This window comes from Genypterus blacodes, unplaced genomic scaffold, assembly GCF_046128005.1.
Source record: "Genypterus blacodes isolate CSIRO-AG114 ecotype Tasmania unplaced genomic scaffold, CSIRO-AGI_Gbla_v1 ptg000057l_1, whole genome shotgun sequence".
NCBI classification, from domain to species: Eukaryota; Metazoa; Chordata; class Actinopteri; order Ophidiiformes; family Ophidiidae; genus Genypterus; species Genypterus blacodes.
Genome location: NW_027466869.1, coordinates 1,335,416 through 1,354,498, shown reverse-complemented (window position 1 = coordinate 1,354,498; position 19,083 = coordinate 1,335,416). Strand labels below are relative to the sequence as shown.

Sequence of the window (19,083 nt, the reverse complement as noted above, 5' to 3'; positions counted from 1 at the left end):
ACTGTAATGTTGACTTGGTTTGAGATCAATATATTTTATATTCAACGTCAATATGGCAACATGGGATGTAGGATGACAGTAAAAAAGTGCACCCTCACTCGGAGCACTTAAACCCGTGAGCCAGTGTTTTCGCGCATGTACAGTATCACGTCGCTGCTGTTATCATTATGACCTCATCTTCAAAGCAACACATTTGTTAAGGAGCATATGGTTACTCCCATGCCCCCCCCCCTGCTCCCCCCCCATGCAGCAATCTGTATAGGGCTGAAGGTGTTTAACAGCAGTGGCGAGTCATGGAGACAACACACACACATTCACAGCTTCCAATCTGTTTCTCCGCTTTATAAAAAGAATATTTGTGTTTAATTAAAAATGTCCCTCTGCAACTCTTCACACAACTTGTGAGTATTCACATTTCGGATCTAAACTGAAAACCTAATTTGTCCGCACAGTTATGCACAACGTACACAGTGGAAATACTTCAGGACTAGATTGTAACGGAAATGAATTTGATTGAATTTAGGGATTTTCTGTTGTGCATGAAAACAGAAAGGGCAGTGTGTATGTAGCTGTAAAGCTGCCAGAGTAACTTTGGTCATATTTGATAACGGTTTTACGTCCGAACCATTCTGCAGTATCCTTTCCAAAGGACACTACAGGAGACTGGCATGATCCACAGAGGAAAGGCCTCTTTCACTTCAAGTTGTTTGGTGAGAAAGTTGAAGAGGCCTTATATAGGTCATCCTCTGCTTCTGTCCAGTGCCTTGAGTTATTTTAATGTCATATTTACATTAAGGGGCTTCTCTCAGTCAACCTGATCAATTCGGTTGGACGTTCAGTCTCGTCTAATTTGACTGATTCATTGTGCCCATTCAGCTGTTAAAAACCAGTATGTACAGTGCAGCCCTCCCTGCCATACATGCATCCCACAGAGGTCATACATGTATGCATAGGCTAGTGTATGCTGTTGCCAGCGCAATCCATGACTATGTTGAGAAGAATGTGTGTCTTCGCAACCTGTGTGTGCGTGCATGTGTGTGGTCTTGAGGCTATGGAGAGCTGAACTCAGAATTGAGAGCAGGCTATGTAGATGTAGGGCAAGGTGCCAAGCCAAAGAAATGCATGCACACACACACACACACACACACACACACACACACACACACACACACGCACACGCACACATGCACATGCAGAACACGTACAACGCGCACCGCGTGCACAAACACCTCGTCCTCTGATCTCTGGGGACATCTGCTCTGGTCCGGGTCACTGGCAGCGAGTGCTCGGTCGGGCTCAAAAGTATCGCCACGGCAACTGCATCGCATAATCCCATTCCATCTCATCCCATCCAAGAACCGTGTGCGACGTGATTGGTCCAGTTCCCCCCCGGGGGCGCTCAGGCGACGGCTCAGGCAACGGCTCAGGCAACGGCTCAGGCACCGTCTCCTGACTCGCTGTGTCAGCTATGCCTCTGAGTCTGTGGGCGGGGAGCCAGTTACGCATTAAAAGAATGTTTGGTGCATTTTTGGTAGGAGGTGGTGTGAATTATGCAGATGTACCCCTACTGTGATTGTGTGTGCGTAATGATGTGCATGTCAGTGTGAGTCCTTCATCAGGAACACTGTCGGGGAACAACCTAATCTAATTTAATCTACAATTACGTTCGTATCGCGCCGTCCCATCACTTCTGTCGCACCTCCATCTGTTTTAGGGTTGGAAATTTGAACAATGCTCTTTCTTGTAAACACTTGTAAATGGGTCATTTTGTCTGCACTTGTAACCCACGTGAATTTGATATTTGAAACACATTAAACGGTGGTTTGCGGTGATTGCAGAAAGTCAACAGACAGAACCTGAACCTTAAATCACATCACCGCACATTAACTCAGCCAGTGTTTATGTAACTGTTGTCAGGAACCCACAGGGCAAACCAAGAGAAATTCAACCAAACAGAAATGAAAATAATCTGAATGAAAGTTATGAGTAAAATTTCTGCACTTTGTACTGTTATAATCCTCTTGTTCATGATGGCCCGTTTAACTATTTAATGAATTCTGCCTTGTAACGACTTGTATCTGCAGTTGATGCATGTGCGTCTCGCTCCACTCACATGAAGATGATAGTGTTCACTCTTTTTACTAAAAATATAATTGACAAACGTTGCCACTGTTGTCGTACATGCTATTGCAGTATTTGTGGTGAGCGTTGTGCTTGTTGAAGGTGTCATTCGCTTGGTGTAATGTCCCCCACCTCACACAGATGAACATAATTGTATACAGCAATCTAGCAGCCCATGGGGAAACTAAAGTGTCTATTGGAAATATGGGATGACAGCAGTAAGGAACGACTGGAACGAACGCACAAAACATTTCAAATGTTCAGTCATAGGATGAGCGAGGATAGATTTCAGAGAACAGCAGAACCGTGCTGCATTACGATTAAGAAGCTTAGAGAAAGTTACATTGAAATACAAAAAGGTCAAACTCAAATGCAGACTCCAGGTGTTAAAATAACCCAGAGTACTACAAACGGCTCTATGTAATCAAAATAATCATGAAACAAACTCTTCACCTCACTCGCCTTCATCCTTCCTCTCTCTGTCTGGCTCTCTCTGGCTCTCTCCGGCCCCTCTCTGGCTCTCTTGCTCTCTCTCTCTCCCTCCCTCATGTTGCTTTAATCTATCTCTCTCCACCTCGTTCATTTGATAATGTTTGCTTGCTTTGAATTGTCTACCTTCAGCCCCCTCTCCTTCTCCTCATTTTGCTGCCTTGCACACACTTTCCCCCTCGTCTTTGTCACCTTCTCTCTCCTTTGTTTTGTTGAAGAATATAAACACAGTCTGAATTAAAACACAACTGACAGTTTGCCTCCAATTTTATTGCTCCTCCTCTCTCCTCCTTCCACAATTCCTCCCTCACGTGCAGCTCTCCCTCCCTCTCCAGCTGTCAGGAGGCTTCATTATTAAAGATTCATTGTGGAGTCTGGGCAGCTCTTCCAAAAGCTCTTGTCAGAGAGACCGAGTGTCTCAAATTTGGCTACACTAACTGGAGGTGACATAAAGACTCGCATAGGACCATGTGCACACAGACGCACACACTCAGCATGGGTTTGCCTCAGCATTTTGCACTGTGCCCCTGGCTTTTTAATTCAGATTAGGAAACAATCAAGTCTTTGTTCTCTTCTATTCCTAATATAGAGTCTCTGTAAAATATTATACTTCTTTGGCACCTTACCGTTCTTGTAGAAAGCAGTAATGAAATGTGGCATCAGAGGTCACGCTAACCTGTCACAAAGCAGAAAGTAAGTGGAAAAAAACACTTTGACACACGCATGCACTTGGTCACATGTCACCTGTCAAAATGTCTTCCTGCCGCTTTACATCTCTCCCTATTCTCATCATTCTCCCACACACTCCTGCATTCATTAAGTGTCGTACCTCAATGATTGAACCGATTGTATTAATATTAGCGATATATTAATATCAGCTGACACAATCCTTTAAAGGTTTTATATCAGATCCATACCAGCCTTCTTTGGAGATTTTTATCATTCCTCCAAAGTCACAGCTGCCTGTTCTTCATGACAAGAGTGAAATGCTAGTGAACGTCGAGCTCAACTTGGCTTTCAAGCTCACAATACTGCAGATCATTTCAGAGTTGAATGGGTCAGACTCTAGAGGAATCTGTGTTGTCAACAACTGCCATTAAACATTTCATGAACTGGCATGTTATCAGCAAAAAGTTTACCTAAACTCACCCTAAACCAACTTTTCAAAAGCCCCTGTCATTTCTTTGCTCAACACGTCAGCCATAACAAACTCTCCATTTATCTTATTTGCGCATTCTGAGATTGCACTATGGGAATGACCTTGAACAAAATCCCTCTCTGTTATTTTAAGAGGGAATAATTTACATGCCATTGGAAGAAAACAAAGCAAGATAATGCCTCTTTGTCATGAGGTGACTCAGGCCCTTGAGCACACTGTTTAAGATTATCTGACTTTGTACTCTGTGAAACTATTAAGAGTACAGATCCTTTTCTGATTCTTTTGCTTCAAATGGAGAGCAGCAAGTCAGTCATCCTCCCCCGATTCACTGTGCTTCTTTTCTACGGTGTGAGTTTAGAGACATATAAAGGTCTGCCAGTACTGCATCATGACTTTAAATGATTCGGGTGATTGATGGGTGTGAATATGTCGCTGTGGGGCCATTATTATCTTCCTGTTTATGCCAGGCAAGCCCCAGAAAGTCCAAGTATTTTTTGGTGCAAGGCAGCAGTGTGTTGTGTGTAATATTAATTTTGTCATATCTTTTTTTTATGTGTTTGTGTAGAAAAGCCCAGGAACAGGAGAAGAAGGTGGTGTTAGCAGGCTGCGTTCCCCAAGCCCAGCCACGCATGGCCTACCTCAAAGGCCTCAGCATCATAGGGGTATGCATCTGTGTGTGTGTGTGTGTGTGTGTGTGTGTGTGTGTGTGTGTGTGTGTGTGTGTGTGTGTGTGTGTGTCTGTGTGTCTGTCTGTCTGTCTGTCTGTCTGTCTGTCTGTCTGTAGGTGCGCGCGAGCCTTCCTTCCTCTGAGTTACTTTGGATCAGAGAGACAACCCTTCAAGTATTAATGTATGGTTATGCGAGTATCTGTGTTTATACAGGCTATGTGTGTGTGTCTGCCTTTGTTTTAATGTGTGTCAGATAGTCCATCAACTCTCAGATAATGTATATGTGTGCTTAGTTCACTCCATCGCACAGTGAGGCAGTCAGATAGCACACACACACGCGCACACACACACATACACACACTCACACAGATAGATACAGATGGTTTGACCTGTCATTCACCTGACTAGTAGCCTGCTGTGTCTGTTCTATTCAGGCCTCCCTGCTGCTCGTCGGATCAATAGCCCTCCCTGTGAGACTTGACCAAGACTGCTATGATGCAGGGCTAGGGAGGAGAAAAAAGGAGGAGGAATATGTGGGATAGAGAAAAAGAAGGGAAGAGGGGTAGCATAGAGCACAGTGCTTGACAGATGAGGGCCGGAGGAGAGAAGGAAGAGAAAAACGAATAGAATATTGAGGTGATGTGGATATGGTGCACAGTTTTATATTTGCTAACTAACTGACAAATCCCAAAAAATGAACAAAATATGCACCTGAATATTGATGACCTGTTGGCTTTCACACTCATTGATTCACAGGAACATGTCCACAGCTGTCAGCAGCCAGTGAGTCACATCGGTGTCATCCTAACAGTATGTCAGAGCCTGTTTTAGAGCATTCAGAGAGTTTCCTGTTAGTCAAGGTCTTGTTTATGCACACTGTGAATGAGTCAGTCAGTGTAATGACTGACTAGCCATAGTTTGCTCTGTGGGAAAATGGTCCCTTGGTCTGCTCGAGCAAAGGTAGCGCGGCTCTTACTTGTTTTGGTGCGGCTGTGAGAAAGGTTTCTGAAATCAGAGCAATAAGTTTTTTGTTATTTCATGTGTTTTACCTGATAATCTCTGGGGCAAACTAAGCAGCTGCATCAAAGTAATCACTGTTTAACAGCAAAGTAAATGTCCCTCATTAAATCATAAATGAGATCAGGGTTGTAATTAGTGATTCCTGCCACCTGACAGCAACCTGCAAACTCATTTAGAAACTAAAAATAAGTCCAAAGGTTTGAATTATGTTCAGCTCAATCCTGCAAAACAAACATTTTAACATTAAGAATGTCAGTAGGTATTCTTCAGAGCAGTGTGTGTTGCAAACATGCACGTACATCTTCATTAATGCCAAGAAGAGCCAAATAATTACATCAGCGCATATATCTTAAGAACGCAAGACTTCTAGTCAGTCGTTTCACGTTAATCAGATATGCATGATTCTTTTTGTTATTCATTCCATACTCAGAGATGCCAAACGATGCCCACTAAATGACAAAGCTTTGATCATAATTCCACATAATGCAGATTCTATTGCTTGTTGTAAAACAAACGGCCTCTATGAAAGTGTATCTAATGTTGATTACTGCCTCTGAGTTTGAAATAATAGTGTTGGGTGAGTGGCTCAGATGTTCTGTTTAATATCCGTTACCATACATAATGTAATTCCATTTAAATAAATGTGCCAGCCTGTAACATAATTATATTCAAATCAAGTGGCATGTATGTATAATATAATTACATTCAGATAAACAGGCTTGTATTTGTAATAGCCTTCAGGGTGAGGCAGAACCAGCTGGTAAGTTAACCACTGCTGGCCCTTTCATTGTCATGAGTAGATTGGATTATGCATTGATACACATGCACGCACTCACACACACACACACACACACACATGTGGACACGTTCACAAACACCAACAGTCACATGAATGTACACCCGCTCCCTCTTGTGTATCCTTGCTAGTTAAAATCAACCGCAGAGTGACAGTGACAGTTGGTGGGTTATGCAAATCAAATGCAAATAACCAGTCATGAATTTGTATATAATGATTGCAGTAACGGCTGGATAAAGAAGTGTGTTAAAAAAAAAGAAGAAGCAATACCTGTTTAATTCACTCAGTTTAATGTGTCAGCTTAAATGTGTTATGTATCTCTCTGGTTTGCTGACTGAAGCTGCAGCGATATGGATTACAGTGTATTGTGTGCGAACATGTCACAGCCTGCATGTAAACCACATCACACACACGCATGCAAAATCCAGCAGGTTTAGGTAATCAAAGCTTTAGAATAGGTAAGGTACAAGATGCACGCATACGTTGAGTACATGTTTTGCCATTTGTTTTTATTTGTTTCAGGCCATTTGCTGTGGATATCATTAAGTAAAAGCTATTAAAATGACTCCAGAGTGGGAAATGTCCACTTTTTCAGTCCACCCAATAGAGCTGAATGTGTGAAACCGCTAAGAGAAAATATCACTTTGTCACTGACATACTATGGTGAACACGCTCTAGTTTTCCTGGTCACCGATGATGTAAGATAGTCATGTCTATGATAACGGAGTTCTCTATGGGAATAAAAAGAAAACACGATAAATCTGAAGGTGGCTGAGAATGTGAGGAACGCCTTCAAAGGCTGTTTTTGAACAGCTTGTGAATAGGAAATGATTGTTAAAGTGGTTTAAAGATTAAGAAAAGGCAGCTTACATTTGCATTTCTAGATGAAAACAAATGCACTTAACTTACTGAAGTTAATCAATAGTTTGGATAAGTATGATGCATTGGGATGCTTAGGTCTTAAATACTGAATATAGTCCAGACTTTGATATTTGTTTGTTTTATCCATGAGCAAGAACTTTGTCTCACTCTGTTTATTCCAGACAGCCCAGCAGTTGAAACAGTTCTTATTTAAGTGCTTTTTGTGTGTATGTGTGTGTGTGCACACGCGTGTGTGTTTGTGGATACCTACTGCTGCTCTGAGTGGACCCAGATTGCCAGGACATTACATGAAAATAGATTTTTATTTCAGTACGTAATGTGAATATAACTGCTGCCTGTAAGGTGCACAGCGCATTATGTCCGTGTGGGTGAAAGAAGGGTTTGTGTGCGTAATGGGCCTGAAGGCATTTAGAGCGGGGGTGCAACACTCACCTCTAAGAATAGAGGGAGTGAGACATGGAATGGTTGCTAGGAGAAATGGAAAGAAGGAAGTAATGACAGGAGGAATAAAATAATTCTTGCTTCTACCGCCACTTCTTCACCTCTCTATTCCTCCTTCCGTTTCTCACATTCACACCCCTTTTCTGATTATCACATGTGACGTGTATGTAAGATATGAATTAAGTGAGTGTTCAGGCTTTTGCCCTTCTGGAAGACATGAGACGAGACAGAGTCATGGTTAATTCAGGCAGCGTTTGGCCAGGTGTACATAACAGTGTTGCACTGTAGCTACGTAGACACAGTGGCATTTAAGAAATCCATGTTGGTTAATCCTGCCTGGCTTTGTGTGTCTGACTTTATACTTGTGTCTATGTGCAACAGTTTTTCTTAAATGACACGCCGTCTTTGTATTTACATGCCCACCGTGTTTGCATGTGTGTTTGAACTTTGTCAATATCAGCTTTTTGTTTGCGTGTGTGGACTTTGTCAACATCAATAAACTTTTCCCCCGTGTCTGTCACTGTTTCAGGTCCAGCAGATTGATCGAGTGGTGGAAGTTGTAGACGAAGCCGTTAAAGGTATGTCAGCGCGCACGCAGACACACACACACACACATACACACATGCAGGTGCACGCTGTGTGAGTGAATGAGCTTAGATGCATTGATTAACACATGAATGAATGAGTGCCCCTCCATTGCGGTATAGGAGATACAGTTTTTGAACTTTAGCTCCATCTATGAATGATTTTCAATAAAGGCGTCTATCCACTAATGGACACATCATAGGGCCTGAAAATAACATGAGCAGCAGGAGCAGAGATACATCACTTTACCATGAGAGAGTAAACAGCATAATCAATCAAAGTGATTCTGTTTGCGTTCTCTTCCTTTGCATCTTAGAGCACAATTCCCTGATTTTAAGTTGATATCAGGACAGTCACTTTTAAAGATCTAATCTTCAAGCTCTGGAGTTTGATATCAGTGTTATGCCAGGCGAAAATATTTTAAATATCCGTGTGCTGAACTTTGATATGCAGGATCAGACCGAGTGAAACCTTTTCACATCTTAACTTTCATGAAAAGAGTCAAATTGGCCGCAGGTCTAATTGAATCTTGGGCTGCGGCGCTCAGTAAATGGGTTTGATTGATGTTGTGTTTTGAGTATTCCGTCACCAGAGATGCCATACGTGTTGCTTTTGGATCTTATCTGTCTTCCGATCTGCGTGGCTCGTTACTGTAAGTGTTCCTTCTCTGACCGAGCTGCCCGCTGACAGGGAGACGGCCTCACATGGCAGTGATTAGGTCGGCCGTTTAGACTGTTAGTGAACCACTGCACTTAACTATTTAATGAAGGTCAGACAGAGTTTATGGCCTCAGAGTGTGTTAGAGTGTCCAGTTGAGCTGTCATAGACCCCCAGCTGTTCTCTAATAAAGAGCAGATTGAGTTTACCCTGCGTGTGTGTGTACAAATGGATAGTTTGCGCTGCACGCCTCGCTCTAATGAAGGACAGCTGAACGGAGGCTTAATTTTACAATGTGTCATCAACCCCAAAATTGCCTCACTACACTCACGCGCACACACCCACATACACAGAGAAGAACTCAGCAGGAACTCAGACACACTTTTTTACCCCTCTCTTTATCATTTTTACTTGTTTTCTTTGATTCCTCTTATTCATCTCTTTCTTTCCATCCTTTTCTCCTCCACACTGCCTGCTCGCCACCTTGTTCTATCCTTTGCCTCGTACCCTCTCCTCTTCCTCCCTCCATGCAATGTAATTTCCCCTGTATCATTACTGTTCTTTATGACCTCCTATAAACAGAGGGCTGTTATTTCAGCACAGAGACCCAGGCATAAACCTTTAAGCTCGGGGATTTGCCTTTCGTAATGGCTACTAAAATACTTACTCCAATGAACTACTAATAGTTGCAGCTCCTTCCTGCATCAGAATTGCTTGCAGGTCTGTTTTCCACATGACAAGAGGACTAGTATGCTTTTTATGAGCCTGGTTCTGGAGGTCTGAGACTATACGTATTCTGTTTACATTCTGGCTAAAAATAAGTGGAGAGCCATCACTCCATGACTACACCGAACCATAAAGTCTTAACTCAACATATAGCTCAAGTTACTGCATGTTGTAAATGTAAAAGTATGCATTTTTAACACTATATCTCATATCACACAACACTTACTGGGTCGGTTGGAGGCAATACACATTTTAGCAGTTATGTTTTGTCTCTATTAGTGGTAAATAACAACTCAATAACCCTTAACAAATGGTTATTTGTGGAGTAAAATGGAGAAATGTATGTTTTACACCATTATATATACTCGTAACTTTTTTAATCAAGGTGCCCACACAAAGGCTGCAAACAGGTTTTATTTATGCTTTAAATCTTACCTGAATGCGCTGTTCCATTGAAGTGATCTTTGCACCATTAATAAATAGCTGGTGTACCTCTTTCTTTATAGGGCAGTTGCGATGTCTCCATTTCTTTATTGGCTCTCCAATATTGATCCTCTCCTGCTGCAATGATGGCCTTGAATGACGCTATTTCACCAGATATTCCTTTATCTTTGAGAAACAATTTGGTTTGTGGCGTACGTGTGTGACAGAAACAGGGAAGGGCAGAAAGGGTTAGACAGACTAATGTATCTACTTAGCTACAGATCAGAGGCTGTATAGCATCCATGTAACCTTTTTGATCCTTAATTCACCAGGATAAACATAAACTGTTTGCTTGCGTCAATGTTGGAAATTTTTTTAAAGGAGTATAAAGAAGGAGGATGAGGAAATGGAAAGCAGGGAGCAGGAGACATGTTAATACGTTGAAATATATTTTGTGTCAGCCGAACGTATCGTAAACCGCGTGTTTTAATGGCGAATGAGGTTTTATTTGGAAGTGATGAAACTGAACTGCATGCCTGAGCTCTGTTGTTATCACACATTGATGCCTCGTGTGAGTGCTTTTTTGAAATTGATTTGTCTGTCATATGTGCAGAAAAAAATGCGACCCGTTAGACACGCGTACCCATCCCACAACCTTTTATATTGAGAAGATAAATGACGAGCATTATCCACCTCTTGTCCTGCTCATCTGCCACCTTTGTCCCTTCTTTCCAATGCGGCGCTCGTCCCCACTGATCCTGCCTGCCGCATTACAAGAAAACCAGGGGAGCAAAACAAGACCCACCACTTATGAGATATCAGACACAGGTCAACAGGTCATCCTTTTAGCTCCCTAGCTCTCTGATCCATCTATCCATCCAGTCATCCTATACATCTTTCATCTATGATGTATGTTTTTCTATCATCGTCCAACCATCCATCCATCTACCTTTCCATCCATCTGTCCATGCATTCCCTCCCTCCCCTTCTCTAGCGTCTTATAATGGGCCATTATGAGTAGCTGGAAGGATTTATGTCAGCTTGCATTTATGGAGGAGCGAAGAGAACAAAGGAGAAGCTAGATAGAGAGAGAGATTGAAAAAATAAAAAGCAAGAGGAAAGGGAGAAGGCCAGTCCATACCAAGACAAAGTGGTATAGGTGTACATGTCTCAGGCTCTGTAATTAAGATGACAAATAGGGCAGCGTTCTTCGGTTTTCTTCACTAACCCTAACTCCTGTTTCCCATTCACGGTCCCTCAGGGCCTGAAATTGAATTTACCTTCAGCTACGCTCCTGGAGTGATTCCATGCTTTGAGATTTTTTGTCTTAACTTTCAGATGGTGGACATGTGGACAAGGAGTTTTCTGCAGTTTTGAGGCAAAAACAAAATGGGGACTGCATGATTTATAAGGGAGGACAACCTCAAAGTTTGGTGAAACATCTGGAAATCCACCACCACACTTATAGAGTCTGTGTATACAATCAGGCATTAGTAACTTAGCTAAAACAAAGGTCAAAAAAACATAATTACAGCAAACTGGAGTCTAGAAAAGAGAAAGACGGAATGTGCCAGAGTTCTGCAGGAAACTAAATGTAAATTAATGCCAAGTCATATTTGGTCACTTTTAAAGGATGTACTGTATTTTCAATTGTTCAACCTTAGCACACAAGGCAATATGTTTTTTTGTTCTTGCCACTTCCTGCTAGGGGAAAACTGTTCATAATGTTTCTGAAATGCATTCAGTATGTGTGGGTCTTTTTCTCACTTGTTATTCTTCAGGTGTCTGTGCATTGGTTGTATCAGTTGAGAAAAGTGTATAATGCATACAATTGCAGTTTGTGTAAAAATTTGAATATGAATTCCGCTGCCCATTTTTAAAGTGGAATGATGGCGCAAGATGGGGTTGAGCAATCAGTGCGGGGCCTCTGTGTGTGTGTCTGTGTTTAATTTAAATTTGTATATCAATGCATATAAATTGGAGGTTTGCATACATAGTTCTTATTTCCTTCCTCTCCGGTACAGTTGGAATGTGGAAGAAATAAGGTGTCTCCAGGAAACATGGCTGATGAGGACACTAAGGAACAATTCAAATGAAGGAATGAGCAAAAACCACCAAACAGTGCCGCATTGAGGTTAAAAATCAAAGCAAAACAAAGACAGAGTTACGATTCCTTCCAAAAAGGGTTGTCATGGGTATTGAAGTTTGTCTAGTTGCTGCACCATCGGCTACTTGTTATGCCGCTTTAACTGACTAATGAGCCCACATCAAACACATCATAGTTTGGTGTGCTTTCCTTTACTGCAAGATTTAAGCTAAGGTGCCCAAAAAAAGGTTGAAACCATGGGTTTTATGTATCTTTTTAATCAAGAAACATATTTTCTCTTCATTCATGCAGCTCAGTGGGGCTTCATGTCAGACATCTTTGGTGTGTTCTTCTTTTCATCTTCTTCCTTTCTCTCTTACAGTGCTGTTAAGTTTAAGTGGATTTCTGATAAAATGTTGAAAAAGTGCCAAACAAAGATGTTAAAGGGAAAAATTAGTTTGTGGATAAATTTAATGAGATGAGATTCAGCGGTTGGCCGGGTGGTTACAAAGGAAGGCGACACACACACACTTGAATTTTGAGTTGTTTTCCACTGATTTTCCCGGCCCAATGTCCGACTCACAGATAGCGAGCCAGATGAAAAGATGACCCGATTGGCCCCCGAGTCCCAGCTGTTTTCCACGAGGGAAGTTTTCTCATTTCCTTGCTTGTACTGGGATATTACGACCAGTCACGCCTCACCGATTGGTTCGCTGTCCTCCTCTGGGGCAGATTGTCATTTTTATCTGCCAATCGATAGCCATGCTTCCTGCCCTGAGCCCACCCTCCCGGGAGACCCATGTAAAGAGGATGAAAACAGGAAGACAATCCCATCCCTCAGCGCCTCCATCTCGCACACCTCTAGCCAGTACATAGCAGCCTATTAGTTGGATGGGATGGAGAGATAGACAGCAGACAGAAGAGACTGGAGCATCCCATTTTCACCTACCCAAGGATGGACATCAATGTCTACGCTTCTCTAACCCATCGTGTTTGAAAATAACACTAGATGGAGTTGTTAGAGTAGTTAAAAGAGCTTTGTGGACTATCCTGATCAGTAATTGTATATTTCAATTGCCATTAAATCCCATATTAAGTCCTCTTATTGAAACTGGCTTATGTCACTGTTTTATGCGCAGCTCCATGTATCTTCTTCTTGTGTCCACTCTCAGCTGCTGCTCTGCCTCAGTATCTTCCCATATCCCTTTCAGCCATATCCCAATAGCATTATGATGAATAGATGGATGCATTTATCTGGCTGTCTAAAGGTGGAAACGACACAATGGGGTGCTGGTTGCTTATTTGGCACTGTCTGTGGGTAAAAGGGCGTATGTGTATTTTCCCTGATACTCTGTGTGTGTGTGTGTAGCTGTTCAGAGTTATTTTTTGGAAACCACACCAAACAGTGACACTAGTCCCAACTCTGTATATACACTTTCATTCTCCTGTTTTCAGGCCACTCGGTTCGTCTCCTGAGTCAGAAGAAAGATGGAGGTCGGCGGCTGGGAGGAGCCAGACTGGACCTGCCCAAGATCCGAAAGAACCCTCTCATTGAAATCATCTCCATCAACACAGGGTAGGACACATGCACACACACACACAAACTCATATGGAACTCATGAAATATTCACCTTTACCACCGAATCCAATTTCTTCAGCGCTCCCCTACTTTCCCTCCTGATGGTGTGCATGCTAACAAGTGGGTTTGTCCACTCTCTCCTCACACAGCCACTTACATAGAACCCCTCTGTGGTTCTGATTCTATCAATTTCACACTGTTTGCTTGGCGTGTGTATGGTAGGCCGTATGCGTGTGCATATTTAAGCTGTTTTTCAGATGTAAATATATTAGAGAACCATCTTGTGTTTAGCCTTTTGTGTCATGTCTATTGATTTTGAAAGAAAAGAGAAATGCACTCAAAAAAGGGCACAAACATTCACATTTCACAACCAGTCATATTTATTCCGCTTTTGTGTTCGTGTAGCTATGGATTAATGCTGTTTACTTGATCACAACATCCTGTAGAATCCACTTCATGCTGGAACATAGTCAACATGCTTTTAAGGCAGCATTTTCAGACATATCACTTCAAACATTTGCTTGATAAGTTAAAAGTTTGCTTGGATTGTGCCTTTGCGACTATTATTTAACTGTTTTATGTTGTTACAATAGAAATAGTGGACTGCAATTAGGTCGGACGGTATGGCAGTTTTTAGGTGCACAGTTTGGTGGGTCAGAAAAAGCAATTGTGTATACTGTCCCACAAATTGCAGATACAGTTTCTAAACACCTAAGCAAGTGTAGTTAAATTAAGACAGCACTAACCACAGGCACAGAAACAGATTCTGTGACGCACACGCCACACCGAACACACCTCAGTGACAAACCACAGAACATGGCATATTAGTCTGTGTGGAACATGACCGCTCCCTGTATTTTAAAGCTCCCCTCACAGATAGATATACTTATATATATATATATATATATATATATATATATATATATATATATATAATGTGTCCTATATTGTATGATTCAGTCACACCTTCTTAACTCTATTACTTCTCCAGCATTTTTTATTGTCTTATTTCATATCAGTGGGGTTAGGGCTGATGGAGCGAACCAATAATTTCCTTTTCAATGCAAAAACAAAGGTTTGTTTTGATTAATCATAATTTAGCATTTTGAATATGCATGTCTGCATTTTATACGACAGGTATTGAAAAAGCAACAAGTGTGCAGCCACATGGTTGTAATGACACCAGATGGATTAATGGAGCAGCTGTGATGTGCTCTTTTTATGTTGCGTGTGATAAAGACATAACAATGACTGTTTTATCATGTGATGATTGACACACTCGTGTGACACACTGCAAATCCCTTTAATTGATTATTGTAAATGTGTTCAGTTAGGGAGACATGCAGGGAAATAAAACGCATTTTACACGTAAAAAGGTAGGACACAGTTGCAAAATGTAACAGCATATAAAATGATCCCCTGAATCACCTTTGACACACTGCAACACTCAGTGATCAGTATCAGCATCTGAGCTACATCACAGGCAGACGTGACCATTGTAATGTCAGATGGAGAGAGCAACAACACACACATGTACTCGTAGATTCGTCTGTTTTAAACCTATAGTTTTTTGGTATTTTAAGATTATTTTGCATACTGTGTTAAAATGAAGGTGTAATGCACCATGTCTCCACCTATCTCTTATAGGTGGAGACATCACTTAATGCCTACCAAGCACGTTTTAACGTTTTACTCTGCCATTGGCCGCAATGTGGACACACACACACACACACACACACACACACACACACACACACACACTTTATGGGCTAATTTCATGTTGTTTACAGATCTGTGTGCCTCTACCAGCCCGTGTGCTTTAGTCTCATCGGGCTAGTTAAAAAGGGTTACGATGGCTTAATTCCACTGTGGTGGGCCTCTGCTGATGACGATCCATCAATCATCCTTCTGCACATCTCCAAGGTCCATATCTTAATGGCATGGCTCACAAAGAGCCTTTTGTTACAGCAGGTCTTTCAGCGACAGCGGCTAAAATCTAAAGACACGAGCCACCACATAACATCCACAGCTGCTCTTGATTAAATCGATGCGACCAGAGTAAAGAGAGCACTTATTTTCTGATACGCAACGTGGCTCTGTTAGGTATAAAGTAGTTCCAAAAAAACAATTAATGCATACATACTTATGGGCAGGTTTGTTTTTTTAGATGTAAAATGATATCAAACTGCAAACTGAATCAAAAAAGATTACATTCTCTCCAAAATGGAAGAGTGAATGATTGAAGGTGATTTTATTCCCTATTACAGGATAGTTTTGTAATGAATAGAGTAGTAGCTGAAATCCTTCATCTTTGTGTGCCTAAACTAGTCAACATTTATAATTACATTTTAATTTACAATTTTCTTTACAACATACACTTATTTAAGATGGCTTAAATTGATAAAGGAAGGTAAAATGATGATGGGCATATGTGAAATCCAAACCCGTGAGGAAGAGAGCGAGGATGGATTGATATAGATTGTAACTCAATTCCGAGTTCCAGCATACAAAACATAAAAAAGAAAAATAAACTTTGCGCCGCACTCGGTTCATTTCGCTGTGATTTAAGCCGACCCCTTTTATTAGATTAAGACAGCAGATGGGGAGTCACAGTAAACTCAAAAGTTATATGTTGTAAATTGCTTTATGTCCCAGCAATCTCATGTCGTGCTTCTGACATGGTTTAGTGTCACAGTTGCTACAAACTAACCAACAAGTTTTATTTGTCAAACGTCTCCCAAACAATCCCTTTTGTGTTGTTTAGCCTGCAGTTGTGGTTGATGTGACGAATGATTTGTAATGAAGGCTCCCAAACATCTACCCCAAAGTCACCATTTGAGTGTGTTGTATGACATCACCAAGCTTAGTTTTAACTAATATTTATTGCTTGTCATTGTTTTGGCATCTCCCTGGCATCGGCTCCCTCGCTGTGTCACTAGTGTTTGCCTTACAAGATGTGAATCTGGCCTAAAGCACTTGGAAAACAACAGTAACTCAGACTGCAAATTGATTTTCCAATATTACCTTAAGCAGATGCATGTGTGCAGTGTTGGTAAGCAGAGACCAAAATGGCTTTTGCACACAGAAACACTGCTATTCTTTTATTATTATTTTTTACAAAATCTGACTTGTGTACATCTGGTTCCATACATTGTTCACTCTGTTGTGCATTTTTCATTAGTGTGCATCCTGTGTTTTCTTGAGGGTCCTTGTTTACTGCTCCCTGAAATGCCATAGCTTGCAATTGGCCAACAATGTAATGTGATTGATTTGTTCCAGCTTCTGTCACACACTCTTATACGCACGCACACACGACCTTTTGACCAGTTTTGAGCTGCTAAAGTTTTCCTCTGTTGCTGTGGTGTTTGTTATGAATGCCCTCAAGCCTCGTTCACACACAGCTTTCTTTCGGTGCCTTCAAATTGAGGGGTAGCAGCGTGCCAGAGCCAGAGTGCTGGACATTTGATTCCAGAATGAGAACCTAGTAACATTGCCGGTAGCGATTTCGGAGCGTGTCTGTTTGAAGGATAGCACAGCACATGCCGCATAGGTGTGTAATGTGGAGTGAAAGCCAGAGATTACACTGGCTGTATATTCAACAACCTGTTCTAGCTTCCCAAGTCGGAGCGATAGGTTGCCGGATCTCCTGGCATCTTGTTATGCAAGCACAAAGTAGCCTTTTGTTTTTGTGTAGACACACAAGGGGGTTTCATTTGACCCCACTGTGGGACGGGATGCCAGAATGTGTGTGAATCCAATCACAATACCCGGGAAAAGTCTGGAAGTGTGAATAAGCCAAATCCTACTATGCTGGGGCAGCAGTTCTGCCGATATTCTGCAATGTCTGTGTGGAAGAGGCTTTAGTGTGTTGTGTGCAGACACTCTTTCGACACTTTTGTGACCTTTGTATGTCCTCTCGATAATTTTCATTAAAGGGATAGGGATCTTTGTTATTCTTTTGTAGATGTGGATGATTGCAGACGTCAGTACTCGGTTGGCCGTCCTCAAGGGGTTCTGTCTCTGACCCAAGTCGACTGTTTTCCTCATGGGGCAGACTTGTTATAAATAAATCCCTTTGTTTTTACCCTTTTTGGAACTACTTTGAGTAAATTGGTGGATCACAAACACACACAGACACACAGACACACACACACACGTTGACTGGGTCAGTCTGTTGATGTTTTTCTCCCCCAAATAACACCAGTGGTAATGGGAATTCAGGCTTCATTTGTGCCTTTGTGTGTGTTGTGTTCCTGTCGCTGATTTAACATGGTTGTTTATATATGTCTGTGTGTGTTAGAGTCACAGTGTGAGCGAAAGGGAGGGGAATGGAGAGAATGTGTTCTTTATTAAATGATGGTTTAAATATTCCTTTGAGGTAGTACTGACATCATTGGTGACATTTGTCAGCTGATGGAACAGAGAGACCTTTGTCTGACACACATGCACCCACACACACATGCTCCTTGTTTTGAAGCTAAATGTCAATTGACATCGTGCTTCAGAGTAAGTGAGCTTCCACATTTTATCAACAGGTCCTTTCAAAGATGTGAGCTTCATACTGTTAACTGCTCTTACATGCAGTTATTATGAACCTCAAGTGTTTGGATGGATGGATTTAATGCTACTAATGCATTTGAAAGAATAATTGAATGAGCATATGCCATTCAGTGGGGAAGAAAGAAGAACAGAATGAATTGAAAGCTCTTAAATAGTCTTAAATGTGGGTTTCTGAAACCTACAGCTTCCCTGAACTGCAACAGGCTTTCACTCTTTCTCGCTCCCTCTCAGCTCGACAGCCACTGAAGCTTCTGAACCACACCTGGCTTCAGAGCTTCTCACATCATTTTACTCTTGAGCGCCCCAGTGACTTATAGGCAAAACCACGTTCGCACCACAGCTGTGATCTTGGTTCAATGCATTTAGCTTGGCTGAGCGCCCCATCCAACACACATGGCAGTGCTCAGTGGTGCAACAATGGTGAGGGATGTACTAAACCAATACAAGAGACTTCTCCCTTCTGGTCAGGGCTCGTGTGACAGGGTGGGAAGTGAGTGAGCTAACTCCCCCTTTGTCACCAACAGGGGGAGTAAGCTGGGACAAGGGCATTTAGGCACATTAGGAAATGGCAATTACAAATTAGGAGAAAATTATTTTTAATCTATGTAGAGCATCTTTCTATTCCGCCTCATAACACGGTGAGTGTATTTTGCTTGTCTTAATTGTTGAGGCTCCCCACAGAAATCACACAGGTCTACCAGAAGTGCTTTTATTAGTCCCAAACATATAGGCCATCAAGCTAACCCCCCTCTTGGATTTTCGTGAACACTAACAACATTCCTAATGTTTAGCGTATCTGCATCCAGTGTAATTTCACTTAATGTAATCAAGGACCTCCGGTGCCTTTTCCCAGCGTGCACCAGCTGAACCGAGCACCCCCTTCACTTTATT

The 19,083-nt window shown here is 41.8% G+C and overlaps 1 protein-coding gene across 2 annotated transcripts in view; it reads left to right on the top strand.

Annotated features, from left to right (window-relative positions):
- Positions 1-19,083, top strand: part of cdkal1 (CDK5 regulatory subunit associated protein 1-like 1) — a 202,724-nt gene that overhangs the window by 51,362 nt on the left and 132,279 nt on the right. For both annotated transcript variants that reach the window (XR_012963802.1, XM_076152699.1), the window contains exons 5-7: positions 4,335-4,431; positions 8,106-8,154; positions 13,509-13,629. Coding sequence is in view for 1 of the 2 variants with exons in the window: in XM_076152699.1 (XP_076008814.1) it covers positions 4,335-4,431; positions 8,106-8,154; positions 13,509-13,629 (267 nt within the window). In the remaining variant the exon portion in view is untranslated. The remainder of the gene's footprint in view (positions 1-4,334; positions 4,432-8,105; positions 8,155-13,508; positions 13,630-19,083) is intronic.